We start from the raw sequence: 19,667 nt of genomic DNA, 5'->3' as shown, positions 1-19,667 counted from the left end.
ACCTGGAGGGCTATGTACAGATTTGGTCCCCTATTGGAGGAAGGACGTAGGGACATTAGAGGCAGTTCAGTGGCGGTTCACTAGATTATGGAGAGATGTGGGGTTTGTCTTATGACGAAAGATTGAGCAATTTAGGCCTATATTCTCTAGGGTTTAGAAAAATGAAGAGATTTAATTGACATCTACATGGCATTGACAAAGTAGACATAATGATGCTTCTGCGTGTGGGGCAATCTAGAATAAGAGGTCACAAAAATGAAGAGAAACTACTTCTGGCAAAAGGTAGTGAATTTGTGGAATCACTACCCCAGAGTGTGGTGGATGTCAGGACATTTGAGTAAATTTGTGGAGATAGATTTTTAATTTGTAATGGGTTGAAAAGTTATGGAGAACAGGCAAGAAATTAGAGTTAAAGCTGAAGCAAGATCAGCCATGATCATATTAAATGGTGGGACAGTCTTGAGAGGCTGAATTGCCTACTCCTGCTCCTAGTTTTATGAACTTCTGCATTCAGCCTGGTTCTCAATTACATTTATCCGGCAGCTGTCACAAGTGTACTTTTTCTTAAGATTAACTTCTATCCCATTCATTATCCAGGGAGCTCTGGATTTGTTTACCCTCCATGGGGATGTACCTCAACTGTGCCTGCACTCTCTCCCTTCTTTGAGCATAGAACATAGAACTGTACAGGCCCTTTGACCCTTGATGTTGTGCCGAGCTATGTCCAAACCCAAGATCAGGCTATCCCACTCCCTTTCATTCTGGTGTGTTCCATGTGCCTATCCAATAACTGCTTGAAAGTTCCTAAAGTGTCCAACTCCACTATCACAACAGGCAGTGAATTCCAAGCCCAGCCGTTCCGAGTAAAAAATCTCTCAGACATCCCTCCTATATCTCCCACTATAAACCTTATATTATGCCCCCCTAGTAACAGCTACATCCATCTGAGGAAATAGTCTCTGAAGCTACATCCACCAGAGGAAATAGTCTCTGATGAGGTTAAGTCATTGTTCTGCTACCATTTATGCTAGCCTTTGATTCCAGTTTATTCAGCCCAGATTTATTCTTAGTCCACTGAAGTTGGCTTTCTCCCAGTTATTATTCTAAACTGTTTCTGTCCTTTTCCATAGCCAACCTAAAATTTATGATACAACGATCACTGTCCCCCGCCACTCCTCCCCCAAATGCTTTCCTGCTACTACGTAATCCATTTGGTCCACCTCATTCCCAAGAATCAGGTCCAGCAGTGCCTCCTGTCTATTCTTCCCCTTACATTACTATCCTGGTCTATCTTCAGACAATTTACATACCCAATTTACTCGATAATTACTGCACCTCTCTAATTCTCTTGCAAATTTCTTCCTCTACATCCTTTCCAGTAGTTGGAGAGCTATAGACTATACTGAGCAACGTGAGTGAACCAATTGTTCTTTCATCTCTAGCCAAATAGATTATGTCTTTGACTCCTCTCTCCAGCACTGCAATGCTCTTAATCCACACTCTTTTCTTCCTTTCTTATCTTTCCTGAACACCTCACCTCCAGAATATTTAACCAGTGCTCCTCATCTCTGTGCCAAGTCTCTGTCATATTTCCACATGGCAATCCTGTACCTGTAACTCACCAAATCTTATAAACTGCACTAATATTTTCTCTGATATTCCTTCCAGCATTATCATTACTGGGAGGAGCTTGTTATCAATCATTCAGAATGGTGACAACTTGTCCACCAAGGTGCATCACAGCTACAACATCTTAAGTGATGAGCCAGAGAGGCGGCAAAGATGAGAAAAAAAGGAAGAAAATCCCTCACTCTGGATTCTACTAGCTCATGGGCACATCTTACCACATGTGCCCAAAGGTCTGTGGGTCAAAAATCTGTCAGTCAAATGAAAACTCAAGGGCAAAAGCTCATGCCCCAGAGTAGACATCATCCTCAAATGGAGGGACAACAGAAATGATTTTGACAGACATTAGCCTACTTGAATGGGGAAGAATCCATCAACTCTTGAATTCTATTGTCAAATTCATAATGTGTCACGTATCTGAATGCAAGAGACAATTCTTCACACTAGCGTCCAAACCAAGCCCAGTGTTTGAAGCTTTTACCCACTGCATTGTGGAAAATCCAGCTTCAAGCAAGACTTTTCTCAACTACTGGGGTCACATTATTGGTGATTACATATCCAGAAAGAATTACATCACTTGAGCTAGTCGTGTATATGTACAAGATTTAACTTCATTTTGTCTGCCGGTTAATAATTATTGATGAATCAACATCACTAAAGCAGCTTAACTGGTCTTTGTGGGATCTTATTATGCACAAATAGCTGCTCAATCACTCATTACAACAGACACTGTATTCAAAGTCATTCGTTGCCTGTAAGTGCTCTAGATTGTCCTGGGCTGTAAAAGGCATAATATGAATGTAATTTGGTTCCATACTTCATGAAAAATGAGCTATAACTTTGTCAAAATTATAGAACAAAACCACAACATGATTATGGTTGGCTTGTGCTTGATTAGTTCCTCCCCTGTATGCCATTTTGCACATGGCCAGAGCTCCCATTTGGTTATTCAGTTTACAAACAAAGAACAACCCAGCACCCTAACAAAGCCATGTTGCGTATCCCCAATCAGACCGCAACGCTCCAAATGCTCATACATCCTACCCCTAAGTACTTTTTCCATTAATTTCCCTACCACCGATGTCAAACTCACCGGCCTATAATTTCCAGGGTTATCCCTGCTACCTTTTTTGAACAGCGGTACCACATTTCCATACCCCCACAACTCTCTGCGTAAAGAACCTTCCTCTCATATCCAAATTATACCTCTCCCCCCTCACCCTTAAATCATGTCCTCTTGTATTTGTAACCAATCTAGGGAGCAGTCTCTCACTATTGACTCTGTCTATTCTCTTCAGTATCTTATATACCTTTATCATGTCCCCCCTCAATCTCCGTCTTTCCAAGGAGAACAGTCCCAGTTTCTCCAACCTTTCCTCGTAACCCATTTAATTTAATTAAAATGGGTTTAGAAAAGAAAGGAAGGATTAGATAGGCTAGGGAGGATAAGCATCACAATCTCAAAGTACATAAGCTCAGAACTAGCTTGTTTGTTAGAAAATGGTTTCTTTCCCTTGGAGAACCATGGACATACAGAACACAACTAATGGCTCATGACTGAACGTTAATTAAGTGAATATCTTCAAACATAACTAGGCCCATCTCCCACTAGGGCAGATGCCACACTGCACAAAAAGGTAGCATATTCTATGACGGTATAAATTCAGGGCTGGAGTGGTGTGTGTTTATATTCATGTTACACAAAGCATTTCAGGCTGGATGAACCAGAGGGTTTGTTTTTAAGCCTTCTCCAATTTGCCTCACTTAATCTTAAAACTATTCCACAACAATGAGAGCAAATAAAATTACATAATTTTAGACTGTGATGTCCATTAAAGCTCTTAAGTATCAGAACTATTTTTCCAACACATCAATTACCTGTTCTATATATTGTGGGGAAACTGAAGTAAAGAATATCTACAAAGATACCCAAATCATCATCATCGTCATCTTACCCTAGCCTTACTACATGCTTGTTAGCAGTGAGGCTGAATATAAAGAACTGCGGTTTTAAAATTAACATCTTTATCAAACATTAAAAATAGGATTTTATTTTGCCAGGCCATAATATTTCCTGCTTAACAAGTGCTTCAATTTGACATCCTTATCTACTTTTAACTGATGTGAAGTTGGAGGGCAAGAGCAGAAATTACACAACGAAAGACAGAACTAAATGATAGAGAGTGTCCATGTAGATTATGGTATAGGATCAAGAGCAATAGAATTGGTCATACTGTTAGTGGTACACAACAGATTGGCAGAGAGCAAAAAAGACATGAGAGAGATTAGATAGTGTTTTGGTTAGGTCACTAGCTGGTTTTCAAATCCCACCATGACCTTGCAATCCCCAAGTATCTGTGCTTTTCTAATTCTCTTGAGAATTCCATTTTTAATTGTTCCTGCATTCAGTTTTGTAGGTCCCAAGCTCTGGAAATCTCTTCTTACACCTCCCTACTTTGCAACATTCCTTAAAATCTTATTTCTTTAACCATGATTTTGGTCATCTGACCAAATGTCTTCTAAAATGATTTGGTTTTAAAATGCTCTTATGAAGCACCTTGGGATGTTTTGTTAGGCGCTATTTAAGTTATTATAATCCACCAAATCAACTCAAATACAAAAATAATAAAAGCTCCTGCTTTCCCCCAGTTTAACTCCTATACCACCATTTTGCACGCGTAGAGGACTACCAAGCCTTGTTCTTCTCAATCTGCTCCTACGTGTTCTGAATATACACTGAAGAGAAAAGATTAACTCTTATATAGCATCTTATGACCATTCCCAGAAATGTCTTGAAGGGCGTATCAAGTTCCCGTGAGATTTGCAAAAGCAGTTTGAATTCCAACTAATCAGAAACTCCAACGTAATACTAGCTTTACTTCAACTAAGATGTTAAACCAAATCATTGTCTGTTACAATGGCTCAGGAATAATAACTACTGCATGAATGTGCAAAGCAGGAGGTTTTTCACACATTCTGGGCAACAGATATCTGACAATTGTTCATCACTTGCTACACACAAAATGGGCGATTATATTGCTTACATAACAGTCAGTACATGTCCGGGTCCTCTGCCAATAAGAGATATAGTTTGGGCTATATCCATAACTAACCTTCTTTATGTAGAGGCTCACACACGCAATTAATTTTATAGTGCTAATTTCAAACTCAATTATGTAGCAGTCTTATTTGCTTTTCCAAGTGAAGTTAAAAAAAAGTTACAAGTTAGTCAAAATTAATATACCATCAAAAGCTTTAACTCCTATGCTTGAGTTTTCTGATGGCAGACATTTTGTTTTAAATAATATTTGTACTCGAGAAGTTTAATGGTACAGATTTTACGAACCTAACTAATGTCAAAATGGTTGGTATCTTTAATGCTTTTCACTATCAGAAATTTAGAGTATCTTACATTTGATGAAAATATATCCACTATTACTGCTTCTATAGCATTCTCAACATATTATCCCCGTTGCAAAAGATAGAATCTGCAATAAATATCAGAACAATATCCACCACATCCAAAATTTCCGCTCCTCTTTAAAGGACATCACCTCTTTTGGGAATAGAAAAAGCAGGATAAAAATAAGAGCATCAGGTTTCATGAAATATAATCTGTGGAAAAAAGTGGTAGTACAAAACATATTGTTCATGCAATTGTTCAAATTCTGTGTAAAAAGAAAACAATAAAGTTTAGGTTTAATTCTAAACTGGATTTTCACTGATACTGCTGGCCACAAGTTTCTGAAGTATAGAAACACCCCCCACAGAATGAGATTATACAGCTGGATCATAAAAGATTATGAATATAGGAATAAGGTGAATAAATGCAGCGTAAACCTCGACATGGGCTGATTGGGAGGAAGGGCCCAGTTCTGTGTTCTAAGTCTATCCATCTCTGTATTTGAAGAGGGGGGGGGGAAGAGAGAGAGAGAGAGAGAGAGCGCGCGCGAGAGAGTCCACAGAACAAATTATGTACAAAACATACGGCAAATCAGATACTGGATGGATCATTTATAGTCACCTGTTCCAGTCCTCACGCCAACTGCAGACGATCCTGGTCTACGACTGGTACCAATTGGACGCCGTGAACTGGGAGCTTTTGAAGATGTGGAGCTAGCAGAAGATGGTCTGTTTCCATCCACAGAATCTTCATCATCAAAATTTTTATCTGGATAAAAAATAAAAAAATTCCCTCAATCAGCATTCTAAAATATGCTTCAATATAAAGCCATCATCCCTAGGTGCTAATTAATGGAGTCAATTTCATCACATATTACTACACTATTATCTGGTGACCCTATTTCTTTTCAAAATGACATGTGAAACACCCCAGAGAAGATTGCATATTTCTGAGATTTCCTCCATTACATACCTCTATTCTTTTTAGCACATTGTACTTAGTGTATTTTAGGTACACATATACTCTGCTAAAATATACAACATTCACTTACAGGCACAAATTTTTTTGCAGATTAGTCTTCTCATCATCCCTCCCTTTACATTCGCAATCACCACCTCTGCTTCAACAGATTCTATTTGCAATCAATCCAGACAATGATCAATCATGCTCTCACGTGCTGAGGCTAAGCACATTCTGTCCGCTGAGCCTTGATACAGATATACCTCAACATATTCATTGCTAGTTATGCGCCCCAAGTCCACACAAAATATTCAAGATGATTTAATATCTGAAGGTTGAAATATTGTAACTTTGTTTCAGTCTTTAAAGGCAAAGGCACAATCGAAAGAAAAAGGTGAAGCAAAAGGCAATCCCTACTGCTATCAAAACCCACTGCTAGAGTCTGCCTCGAGCATCTCATGGGAGGCGTTAGGAACACTGCTCGAACAGCTGTCATCAATTTCCTTTGACAAATAAAATGTCGGCTTCATTATCTATTCCAAACTCCACTGACCTCAATATTAAACAGCTGCACACTCAAAATCAGTATAGTTTATGGATTACTTTTCACTGATTTACTGTTTCAGAGGATTTTTTTTGGAAGGATGTTCACGGATTAAGGCATACAAGTATTATTTTGTTAAACACACATTTGGCCAGACACCCCAAGGAACTGTAGCAGGAATCAAAACACCAGCATGAATAGTGAACAACTCACAAGATGCATTTTCAATCTGATGTCAAGAAACCTCTTTACATCAGAACAGACACACCACATACATAAGTTAAACTTGTGTAATCAGTCACATTTTTAAACCAATGTGATTTTGCATCCCTGTGGCAAGTACATCATTATAAGCTTAGGTTCCCAGTAATACATTGTTCCGAAACTTGGAGGAGGTCCAATGGGTTTGATAGTAGGGAATTTATCTTTGCATAAGAAAGGACTTCTCATGTGACACCTCAAAATGTGGATTCATAATAAAAATAATCAGCAACCAAATCTCAATTCCAAAATCAAACAACTGGAAAAACATGACTTTGCTGAAAGACAATTTTGCCCATTAAATGCACTCCTCACTTAGAATAATCTTTTCCATATTTGTTTTTCTGAAGGTACAGCAAATGTAAGCTTAACTCCAAGTTAGTGAAAAATCCCCAGGATGTTTATCCATCCCTAAATCTCAGCTGTTTAGCTTTCACCTGGTCTCCAAAATGTCACGCATTTCAAAATGTAATGGAATTATTGCATCCCATGAAATGTTGATATCAAAGCCTACACTATTCACCATAAACATCAATCTCATATCACACAGATGATTAAGTAAGACACTCCTGCATCTGTAGTGAAGTTACACCGTTGGACAACAGTTCGTTTTGCATCAATTGTTACAGGAAAATACTTGCTTCCGTCCCAGCATATGGCAACTTTTAAAGAAAGCAAACATATAAAATCAAGCTCTAACAATGAAGTGGCACTGGAATTAACACTAAAGATGTGAGTATGTGAGGAACCCAGCTATTATTTTACACTATTATAGCTACAGATTGTCATCATATCCACATTTTCACTCACTCAAACACAAGATGGATTCACTCAGTAGTTTTGTAGGAAAATGCACAGCCAATATGATATTGGGTTATACAGACCCATAAAGCTCGAAGTTTGATCTGTGCCGACTTACGTATCAGTAAAGAAGTTGGTTAGAGCATTACAATTCTGGTGTTGAGGTGTATGTGTGGGGTTGGGGGAGAAGAGAGGGAGAGAGAGGGCAGACAGGGGACTGGGGGTGAAATCATTATTCCAATCACAAACAAATAATCATAGTCGAATGCTTCAATTTGATAGGGTCCAGCTGTGACACCACTAGTGAAAAGCTGGGAGCTGTTCACTATCTGCTGACACAGGAAGGATGACCTCATGAGCAACCTATAAGAAGGTTGCAGTAGTATTAGTCATATACCCTGAGGATGATAGGGGAGGGAGGTAGGTGACAAAGTGAGAAGAAAAAACTGAGTGAGTCAGGCTTTATTACGGTAGGTAGCCACAATTCAGATATTAAATCAACAGCAATAGAATTACAGCATTCATTCATGAATTAAGCATGTAAAAAAATGAATGTTTATAATGAAATGACATTATGTACTAAATCGTTAAACTTAGTGTGGCAAAGTCCATAACTGAAAGTAAATTATTTGGTTTTAAAGCATTTTTGGATTTATACTACTTAAATGAAAATTGGTATTTTTCACCATTTTGTTTTATGATCTTAAGCTCCTGAAAGAAAAATCATGTTCACATGCTAGAGAAACATATTAACTGAACATAATTTGTTCTGCGTGCCAACAGAAAACTCAACAATGGAAGAAAGGACAGTGGTAACTGGCCAAAACTAATGGTTTTAGTGACACAAGTTCAAATCCATCATGGGAGCTGATGGAATCTGGAACTGAAAGCCAGTTTCAGTAAGAATGAGCATTAAACTACCACTGATTGTTGTTAAAAACCCCATCTGGTTCATTAACATCCTTTAGGAAAGGAAATCTGCCATTCTTATCTTGGTAGCCTGCACATGATTTCAGATCCACAGCACGTGGTTGACTCTTAGCTGCTCTCTTAAAAGACCCAGCAAGCCATTCTATTCAAGGGAAGTTAGGGATGGACAACAAGTTCTGGTCTTGTCAGCAACAGCCACATTCCATGAAAGAATAAAGACAATAATTTGCAACTATGGTACCTCATATGAAGAATTTCTTCCTTTCTTCTGGCAATTCTTGATTTGGATAAAGTCAATTGGCTGCACTCATTTAATATTTGGCTAAAGAAAAACCAATTCTTAAAAATTGAAGTTAAGAAATTGACTGGGATTAAGAAGTAAAAAGTGAAGGAATAAAAAAGTAAATTTAAAAAAGGAACAAAAGGAAAATCAAAAGGGTGATGGAAATTAAAGTAGTTAAAAGGAAAAAAGGTGCAACATAATTGTCAACTAACACACCAAAACCTTATAGTCCACATGCGATGACATTCAATTGTTAACAGTCTCTCAGTTGAGAAGTTCCTTCAAAATTCTGGCACCAAAGACGCTCCAACAGCAGCATTCTCTCTCAAGTCAACATGCCCAGTATAGGGGCACTGATCACTCAAAACTAGCTCTTCTGAAGGGCAACTAGGAATGGGCAATAACTGCTGGTGCAGCTCGGTGGCACGGTGGTGAGCATTGCTGCCTTACAGCACCAAGGACTTGGGTTCGATTCCAGCCTTGGATAACCGTGTGTGGTGTTTGCACGTTCTCCCCTTGTCTGAATAGATGTCCTGTGGATGCTAACGTTTTCTCCCAGTCCCAAAATTTGTAGGTTAGGTGGATTGACCATGCTAAATTGCCCATGTGTCTCAAGGTGCATACGTTAGGGGTATTAGCAGGGTAAATACGTAGGGTTACAGGGATAGGCCTCATTAAAGATGCTCCGTTGGAGGGTTACTGCAGAAAGAACAGGCTGAATAGCCTCTTGGACTATAGGACTTCTATGATTCTGGCCGGCAGTGCCCACATCCCATAAATGAATTAAAAACAGCTCTGCTAAGTGAAACACATCTGATATCAGACTGCTGAAGCAACTGTTCTATTGGAATTTGGTCAGAGTGCCTAGGGGATTGCAGAAACACTTCAAGACATCCTCAAAACATCCTTGAAGAAATCATACATCCCTAACAACTCATGGGAGTCTTGGCTTGTAACAGTCCAAAACGTAGAAGGATCATCTGGTAAGGCACCCAACATGTCAAGATTCTTCATCGGGAGCAAGCAGAGACAAAGATGGAGAGATTGCACAACCCTTCAAATGCCTCACCTTCAACTACCACCTGTCCTGCATGTTTCAGATTCTGCCAATCATGCACTGGACTTACAAACCCGAGTGGAGGCAAGTCACCCATGATCCTGAGTGACTGCCAGAGGAGGATACACACAATGGCAAATAAACCTGTCAATTATTGTTGCAGGTTAGTGCAATCCTTCTGGTCAAAACAGACAATAAAACTCTTCGAGTGGTATTGTCTTTACTGTCAAAACATACCAAATTAGCTTTAAAAACATATTTAATGTCGAATATCAAAGTTGAACATTTACCGAATTTATTTTTGATGAATAGAGCCAGCATATTTCTTACCTCCAAACCTTTCACTTAGAAGAATGTGCACGGCCATTTTAAACCGAATCTGGTTGGATATCCTATGCCACAACATTGTCTTGATATTGTACTTTTAGTCAAAGCAAAAATGGCTGAGGATGAGCAATATCATTTTAAAAAGTGCTCCATTTTTAGACAGACTGTATGACTACCTGCCTTTCCTGGTGCTTAAAATACATGGCGTCCAAGCCTTAAGATTCAACTCCCACTCCAAATACTTGTGTATAAGTTCTAGGTCGACACTCCAGTGCATTACTGAGCAAGTGCTGCACTGTCCAAGCTGCCATTATTCAATGAGCCATTAAACCAAAATTCACGTCATTCCTTGCAGTGGATGGATTTAAAAGATGCATCTGGCATCTATTTGAAGAGCAGCAGGGGCATTTTCCTCCAGGGTTCCAGTCAAAATTTATCCCAGAGTCATTATGAAAGCAAACATCATTTTATGTTAAAAGCAAATTATGGCAGATGCTGGAATCTGAAACAAAAACAGAAAGTGCTAGAAAATTGCAAGCAGTTCTGATTGTATCTGTGAAGAGAGAATAGAGCTAATGGGCTCTCAAAGAGTCATCTAGACTTAATTCTCTCTTCACAGATGCTGTTAGATCTATTGAGATTTTCCAGCATTTTTTGTTTTTGTGTCACTTTAGGGTGTTGTTTAATGAATTAGCTGCTGTATTTCCTTAGAGAACAAAGAACAAAGAAAATTATAGCACAGGAATACGCCCTTCGGCCCTCCAAACCTGCACTGACCATGCTGCCTGACTGAACTAAAGCCCCCCAGCCTTCCAGGGACCATATCCCTCTATTCCCATCCTATTCATGAATTTTGCAGGGCGCCCCTTAAAAGTCACCATCATATCTGCTTCCGCAACCTCCTGTGGCAGCAAGTTCCAGGCATACACCACACACTGTGTAAAAACTTGCCTCATGTATCTTTAAACCTTGCCCTTTGCACCTTAAACCCATGCCCCAAGTACATGACAAGAAGCTAGATTCCTACAGTCATGAAAAGATGCTTAGCAACTTTTTTTGGTAAACTCAAGTATTAATGGAAATATATAGAATCATAAAAATCATATCTCAAAGCAATTATGAGATAGAGACAACAAAACTTTGCAGAAGAGCCACTTAGCAGGTGTAACGACAATTCAGGAAGTGGGCACTGAGAATGGAAATTCCCAAAACCTTGTGAACTTTGGCTTTACTGAACTGTAGAATGTGTTTGAATTTAAAAAAAAAATCAATTGATAAAATCTGAATTGACTAAGTAGCAGAACCGAGTGAGGCTCTCTCCTCCAGGAAGCATTGTGCTGGTTGAGTCGGGGGACATTTACGTTGGATCTATCATAGCGTAAAATGATAATGAGGGTTGCTAGAACACAAGCAGCCTAATTTCCAAATTCACTGGTGTTGAGAGATCATGGACAGATCCTTAAAAGCAGTAACTACAACTCAACTTCAACTAGGAAATCCATAAGTAATGTGTCAAAATAAAGTTTAAAGTTTAATTATCAGTGTCACAAGTAGGCTTCCATTAATACTGCAATGAAAATCACTTAGTTACCACACTGGCACCTTTTTGGGTACACCAGGAGACAATGGCCACATCTTTGGACTGTGGGAGGAAACCGGAACACCTGGAGGAAACACATGCAGACACTGGGAGAAGATGCAAATTCCACACAATGATTCAAGACAGGTATCGAACTCAGGTCCCTGGCACTGTGAGGTGGCAGTGCTAACCACTCTGCCATTGTGTGTTCTCCTAGATTCTCCAATAAATGTAAAACAATATTTGACTTACAGTTGCACCATTCAATTCACATATCAGTGTTATAGGATGTCTTGCAGAGTTTGAATTCCAATTTAAATCAAAAGATAAATTTTCATTCATGTGTAGAAAGTTTTTGTTAATTTATTGCAAGATTGTCTATAAATGCTTTGTGCATGTATTTACATTTTTGTAATAAATATTAAAGATACTGCCCTGTTTTTACAAATAGCTAATCTGCCATGACTTGCATATCATTTACAGATGTTATGAGCTATAGGGAAAAATATACTGAAACTAATCAGCTACAAATTTCAAGCTAAATACTTTCAAGTTATTAATTAACACTGTTCAATCTAGATTACATCTTTTGAAGTTCATTTTAGATTCAAGAGTGAAGGAACAAAACAGCTGACAGTAATAATGTTCTTGCCACTAGGTATCTATAGCACGCTGGTACATAGGATACGATAAAAGACACAGCAGTATACTAATAATAAAAAGAGTGACATGTCATCAATACTGCAGCAACTTCTACATTAGTTCAATGGGTGACAAATTTCAACATCATAAATCCTTTCTATTGCAAATAATTGGAAAATCTAAAAGTTAACAACAAAACTCCCAAGACCTGGTCGTAAATTATGCATACTATATTTTTTATATTGAATTCAACTGTCAGATGGAGCTTCAGTCAACTTAAACTGAAAAGGACAAAATATCACATCTATTACAGCTTATGCTTGATTCTTAATTTTGCAAATATAAGCACAGTAAGTAGTCTCATAACACCAGGTTAAAGTCCAACAGGTTTATTCGGTAGTAAACGTCACTAGCTTTCGGAACGCTGTATTCTATTTTACAGGATACAGAATATTCTGTAAACTGTGTGCCTTTATATGCCCTGTTTGTGATCAGAACTCCCCACTTACCTGATGAAGGAACAGCGTTCCGAAAGCTAGTGGCATTTACTACCAAGTAAACCTGTTGGACTTTAACCTGATGTTGTGAGACTTCCTACTGTGTTTACCCCAGTCCAACACCGGCATCTCCACATGACTACCATTGAATGTATAAGTGACAGGATAAGATGGTACGGCAGTCCAGTAATCAGTTTACAGAAATGGATTCATAAAGCATCATTTTATGCAAATTTGCCTGTAACCTTCCAGCTCCCCAACAGCAGATTTGAAGGGTACCTCAAAGATGCACAGGGGAATCCCTCTAGGGAGTTTCCTTGTTAAGGGCTTACCTGGCCCTGGAAATTCCCAGTAAGGGCAATTGTCTGGAAGGGCTAACTTTCCCTGGACAATTACCCAGCACTGGGAACCGTCTGACAAAGCGATTAAAATCGCATCTACCAGTTTTAAATTCAGTTACTCTGAAAAAGCTAGAAGAAATAAAAATGCTTCTAACTTCAGCGCAACGATCTTAAAGACAAAGATGGAACATCATATGGGACAACTTCACAGGGAAAGCACACTGCTGACTGATCCTACCCTTGATATCCAACTCTACAAGTATCACCATCCTCAATGATGGGGAAGCCCAGCACATCGCTGCAAAAGATAAGGCTACATTTGCAATAATCTTTTGAGTCCTCATGAACGGAACACTCTGCTTCCTCCGGAGGTCCCCAGCATCAAAAATGCCAATATTCAGTCAATCTGCTTCACTCCATGCGATATCACAAAATAGTTGAAGACAATGCAATAAAGCTAAAGGAGGCCGACAATATTCCAGCATAGTACAAAAGACTTTCCGGAACTTTCCAAGCCTCTGGCCAAGCTGTTCCTGTGCAGCTACAACAATGGCATCTATCCAGCAATATTGAAAATTCCCCAGGTATGCCCTGTACACAAAGCAGGACAAATCCAACCCGGCCAATTATAGCCCCATCAGTCTACTCTCGCTTATCAGCAAATGATAGCAGTGCTATTAAGCAGTATTGGCTTAGCAATAACCTGTTCACAGATGTTCAGTTTATGTTCCAAACTAACTCGAGCTTCTGACTTCAATAGAGCCTTAGCTCAAAAATGGACAAAAAGTCAGAGGGGAGGAGTGTGAGACTGTTCATGACATCAAGGCAGTATTTGACAAGTGTGGCATCAAGGAACCTGAGTAAAACTGGAGTCAATGGGAATCGGGTGGGGGGACATTTATTACAATAAAATGATGTTGAAAAATGTATATTACTATTATATCGCCTGTAGTATTAAAGCTGTATGATTCAGTAAAATATTGCATCTCAAGTTTTAATGACTCAAAACAGCCTATAACTTGTGGCAAGTTTGGTAGACATGATCATTCAATGTTTCAATAACAGCAACGTACAACAACCTAAGATGCTTCTTTATAGGAGCACAAGACAAAATATGACACCAAACTATAGGGAAAATTAGGTTAGATGCCAGGAAATCCATATGAAAAGTGAGCCAATATTTATTAAATGCACCAGAGACTGCAAACATCAACCAAGCTCAAAATGCTGTCATTAAAAATGACACAGATGTTTTAAAACATTTGTCATGCAGCACTTTATTTCAGAGTGTTACCCAAATCTTAAAACATAATTTCATTATCACAATAAAAGGTTAGTGAACTACCTTTGGTACTTAAAATACCAGTAATGAAGTAATTTAAAGCACTTTCACATGGTCCAGAACTAAAACTAAACAGTGATTTTAAAGTGTATTATCACAAGATACAAATGTGTTCCATTACTTAAGCTATGAATCAAATATAATTTAATGCTTTTAGCCTTCCCAGCTGCAGATGTTTTGTACCAGTGGTAGCAGGTATTATGGCAATAACACACAATGTGGAATCATTGCAATATAGTCACAGTGCAACATTCCCAACCGTATGCTTTGTTTGAGCACGTACAAAAAGTCAGCCACTTCCCTACCCGCAGCTGCACTCTATGTGATTATGAAATCTAAATCAAGGTCAAGTTGGATGTAATTTTATTTTCATTTTTTAAATTTACTATCTTTTGTCTTTGTGTGGTCACAGTAGGTTGACATTTCGCATACAGCAGCAGCCACCAGGCTATCAACTGTTCATCTACCAACATAGACATCAATATTAATACTGAAGGGTGTTCCAGCCAAAGCTGATCCTGACTTTCATCAAATACCTTACAACATGCATCTTCCAGATGCCAAGAACTTATGATCAAAAGTGGGAACTCTAGGTGACATTTCCCGACCCAGCCCTGGAAATACCAATGCCAAGATGGAGAATTCATCTTGGGCTTCCCTGAAAATTGGGTCGCTAACTAAAAAATAGAGTACAATTACACAGCTCAAGAATATATAGACAGTAAAACAAGTTGACAACTGTAGGTGATCCAAACTTCGCTGACAAACCATAAGATACGAGCTGTTATTTCTAGTTAGTCACTCTTATAAATCTTGCTGTTATTCCTGGCCTTGCCTGATTTCAGCTACGTCAAAGGGAATTTGCCTCAGCCAGCACATCAATAGTCAGTCACCAATGGATGAAAGGGTCATTTTTATGTGTCACTTGCCTTTCAATAAAGGTTTACACAATTCAAACAAACAAGATTGCCATGGGCACAGCTTACAATGCAAAGTTCATTATGAGAAAGTTGCAATATCTGACAACAAGCATCTAAAGTGGAGCATCTGTACCCATTATCTGCAAACAGCACTTTAGAAGTGTGGCCTGATAAAAGGCGGCAAGCAACATGGATGACTATACAGCATGCTGCGCCACATTCTCTCAAGCAAGGTCAAATCAAAAGTTCAGGCATCTGCCAGTTAAATCAAATCAGTAAGTGCAACATATGAAACATTTAATCAGCTGAACCAAAAAGATAGTTCCACTGCGATACCAGTCAAAGCTCTGTGCAGGAAAAATTCTACTATTTCATTGTTGACAGATTACCAGAGGGGTTTTACCCAATTGTAGAGCTGCCCAAATTTAAAAATCATCGTGAATTATTCTGCCGCAGGCTATTCGCAGTTTATAGTGCGCTTCAAACCGGTTTTCTTTTATGTCTTACATCCTAGTAAAGGATTTCTAATGAACAAGTTGCTCGTCTTTCCTTCCACCTTATCTTTCTGAATTTGCATTGTGGCCCATCCAGGTAATCAGAATTCAGAACAAAGAAAGGAAGCACTAAAGATTCAACATCATAGAAGAATCACAGAATCTCTACAATACAGGAGGTGGCTATGCAGCCCAAATTCTTCAGAAGCAATGGTGACAACATGGAAAATGCAGGGTGAAGAACACGAGAAAGAATTGATGCAGCAAGTTGTGTCTTTATAGAGGTGCAGGGGTGGCAGCCACATGGCGTTTAACAAAACAAAGACTATATATTGAATTGAGACTTAGTCCTTCAGCATTTTAAATAATTAGCAGGTGCATTTTAAATAACCCAAATTCTGTTATTCATATTTCATTAAGATTGACAATTAACTCTTGTAGACATGAAATTGGAAGGCTAACAATGTTATCTGGTTTACATAACTGTATCACAAGGGTCCAAGCATGAAAGTGATTCCTCGTCAAGTCAGCACATCTCCACTCACAATGAATCTTAGGAAGTTTTAATCTACACCAGGAATTTCTCATACTGGCTTTCCTACCTTGTGAACTAGTTGTGGGGCATTTTCTCAAAGGCCATGCTCAAATTTAAATTTCTGTTCACACTTTCTCAAAAAAGTTCCAGTAAATTTGTTAGACCAGACAAATCCTGGCAGATTGCCTCTCAATAGATCATCCAACACAAAGGGGTATTGATAGACAAGATGAATGGACAAAATGGTGGCAGATGGGTTTCAATGCAAGCAAACGTGAGGTTATCCATTTTGGACCGTGAAAGGACAGGTCAGGATACTTTCTAGATGGCATGAAGTTAAGTACAGTGGATGTCGAAAGAGACACAGATCTTTAAAATGCCACAAACAGGTGCAGAAGATGGCCTTTATATCTGGAGGACCGGAGCGCAAGGGTGTAGAGGTTATGCTGCAACTATATAAAACCCTGGTTAGACTCCACTTCGAGTACTGTAAGCAAATTTGGGCACCACACCTTCGGAAGGATATACAGGACATAGAGGAAGTACAATATAGGTTTATAAGAACAATAGCAAGATTTCAGGGGATTCAGTGATCAGCCATGATCAAAATGAATGGTGCAGTAGGCTCAAAGCTTATTCCTCTTCTGAATTCTACGTTTCTAACTTTCTTCCGCCAACACTAGATCAGTTATTTTTAAAACAGAGTTGATAAATTTTTGTTAAGTGATCTGGGCAAAATGCTGGTATATTACTATATAGCTGTAATATTGCTTTAAAATTGAAGTTGGGAGGTTGGGATCCTAAATTATTCAGTCCTACCCTAGGGCTATCGAGATACTACATGGAAAGATTAGCCAAGAGTTCGGCCTTTTTAAATTTCGCCATGCTGACATGCATAATACAAGAACTGTCCTGTGGTCCATGGAGTACCATCTCTGCTTTGTAGTCTGGCAGTTAATCGTATCCGATTATTACAAATAGTTTATTTTGCTTTTAGCTGAACGTGAGCCAGAAAATGGATATAACGAGTGAGTATACGTTAAAGAAAACTGCCCCGTAAAGTGACAAGAGGCCATAAGTTTCTTTATGCAGGGATAAAATTAGTAACTTGAACTAAGTTCATGTCAGACATTACAATGACACTATGCCCAAGTTCATGGTAGCTGATAACTTGCATTTGTATAATACCCTTAATGTGGTAGTAACTTCCAAGACTCTTTACAGGAATGCTGTCCAACAGAATTTGGCACCCAGCCACAGAGCAATATTACAACAGATGGACAAAAGCTCAACTAAAGGGAGAGGTTTTAGAAATCTCGTAAAAGGGGAAGTGATGGACAGCAAAAGGTGCTGGGGGAATGGGGGAGAATTCCAGAGCTTTGACATCCGAGGGCGTATTACTATAAGGATGAGAATTTTAAAATCAAAACAGTGCCATTTGAAAGTACTGGAAAATGGGAACACTATGTGAATTACAATATAGGCAGCAGAGTTTAGGATGAGCTCAAGTTTAGAGGGTGGATGATGTTTGCAGGAGGGGGTGGGGCACCAGTCAGCCGCAAGCACCAGAACAGAGGGTCTGGAGGTAATGTCAAGGCATGGAGCAGAAAGGCACTGCGCACAAAACAATGAATTCACAGAACTATAAAAAGCCATTTTATATCTGCTATAAAAGTACGCTAGTGACACCGCTGGCTGATAAATTAAGATAATCCTATCCTCCTCCAGCAATGAAGAAAAGCAAAATAGGAATTAATAATGGAAGGGACTATGATGCATCTAGTTTGTCTTCTACCAACTTAGATGCCACATGATTCTATGATAATGGACTTACCTATTCCTAAAATATATTTCTATGATTGATAAAAACTATTACCCACTAATTTAAAACAGACCCAGACATGAAGCAAAAAAACTCCCTGGTGATTAAATACTTTTTGAAGCTTCAACGTTGAGTTAGACAGATTTTGATTGACAAAGGAGGCAAAGGTTATGGGGGTCAGGCAGGAAAGTGGAGTTAAGGCCACAATCAGGTCAGCAATCATCTTTTTGAATGGTGAAGCAGGCTCAAGGGACCAGATGGCCTTCTGTTCTTCCTATTTCTCATGATCTTATGATTCCAAGGTCACCAGTTTCCACCTAAGATTCCACACTTGCCAAGTGTCATAGCATCAAATTATTAATTTACTATATCTCAATGTTTTCTGAAATAAATCATCTATATTGGATTGAAACAAGATGCTCTGTCTGCCCATGGAGCATGTTTCATAATTTGCTGCTTACATTAAAATTAAGCAAAACAATTTTGGATTTACCATCAAGCTCGTGCCCTTTTTCCTCTGGTTCTACTGTCCTGAAACAGCTCATCATAATCAGCGTTATTTACTTTCAAATGCAATTATATCACAAACACTTCACCAATAAGAGGCAAGTTAACCTTCATAATTCAATCTTCCTATCCTCTCCATCATACTGGTTAGTAGTTTCACTAGCTGCAATGTCCTTCCTGGTACTGAGATAACAAGACCAGTACTGAACATTCTAACTGTAGTAGCACCAATGTTTTATAATGTTTTGGATTACCTAATAAATCTGACTCAAGATTAAACTTCAACACACCCCAACATCTGATCTGTTTTACTCAACAATGCTGAAAATTGTAATGCTAACTTAAAATTTGTTGGCAATCAAAATCCCCCACCATTTTGCATCAATGGTATTATCTTACCATTTTTGTAACAATTCTTTCCTGAATCTTTGACAACTTTATTTAGTTGACAAAAATGTCATGAGTTGTTTGATTACTATCTAGTCACCTTAATTAGGCTTGGCTATGATGCACCACATCCAAAAATCCCACTCATACTCAAGTACCACACATCAAAAATGATCAGCTTGGTATTATAGGGCACCTGGTAACAAAAGAAAAGAACTGTTTTACGGGGGCCATTGCATTTTAAAGAAAAAGGATCAGACAACAAGAATTGTTGAAACAAAAACATGTTTTCTTTAATGCAGATGATACTAGTCCATCATATTTATTCTGCAAACATGCTCACTAGTTAGTAACTAGCTGGCGACTAGTTGGTAACACTGCAGAAAATTACTATTATTTTGATTAATTT

The 19,667-nt window shown here is 38.6% G+C and overlaps 1 protein-coding gene across 16 annotated transcripts in view; it reads right to left on the bottom strand.

Annotated features, from left to right (window-relative positions):
• The window catches only part of clasp1a (cytoplasmic linker associated protein 1a), a 258,110-nt gene that overhangs the window by 117,766 nt on the left and 120,677 nt on the right, over positions 1 to 19,667 (bottom strand). For all 16 annotated transcript variants that reach the window (XM_080199457.1, XM_080199456.1, XM_080199458.1 and 13 more), the window contains exon 9: positions 5,651 to 5,797. In XM_080199457.1, coding sequence (XP_080055583.1) covers positions 5,651 to 5,797 — 147 coding nt within the window. The remainder of the gene's footprint in view (positions 1 to 5,650; positions 5,798 to 19,667) is intronic.

This window comes from Carcharhinus amblyrhynchos, chromosome 11 (genome assembly GCF_965287045.1).
Source record: "Carcharhinus amblyrhynchos chromosome 11, sCarAmb.v2.hapA, whole genome shotgun sequence".
Classification (NCBI taxonomy): domain Eukaryota; kingdom Metazoa; phylum Chordata; class Chondrichthyes; order Carcharhiniformes; family Carcharhinidae; genus Carcharhinus; species Carcharhinus amblyrhynchos.
Note: the sequence above shows the minus strand (reverse complement) of the source record. Positions and strands in the feature narration are given on the sequence as shown.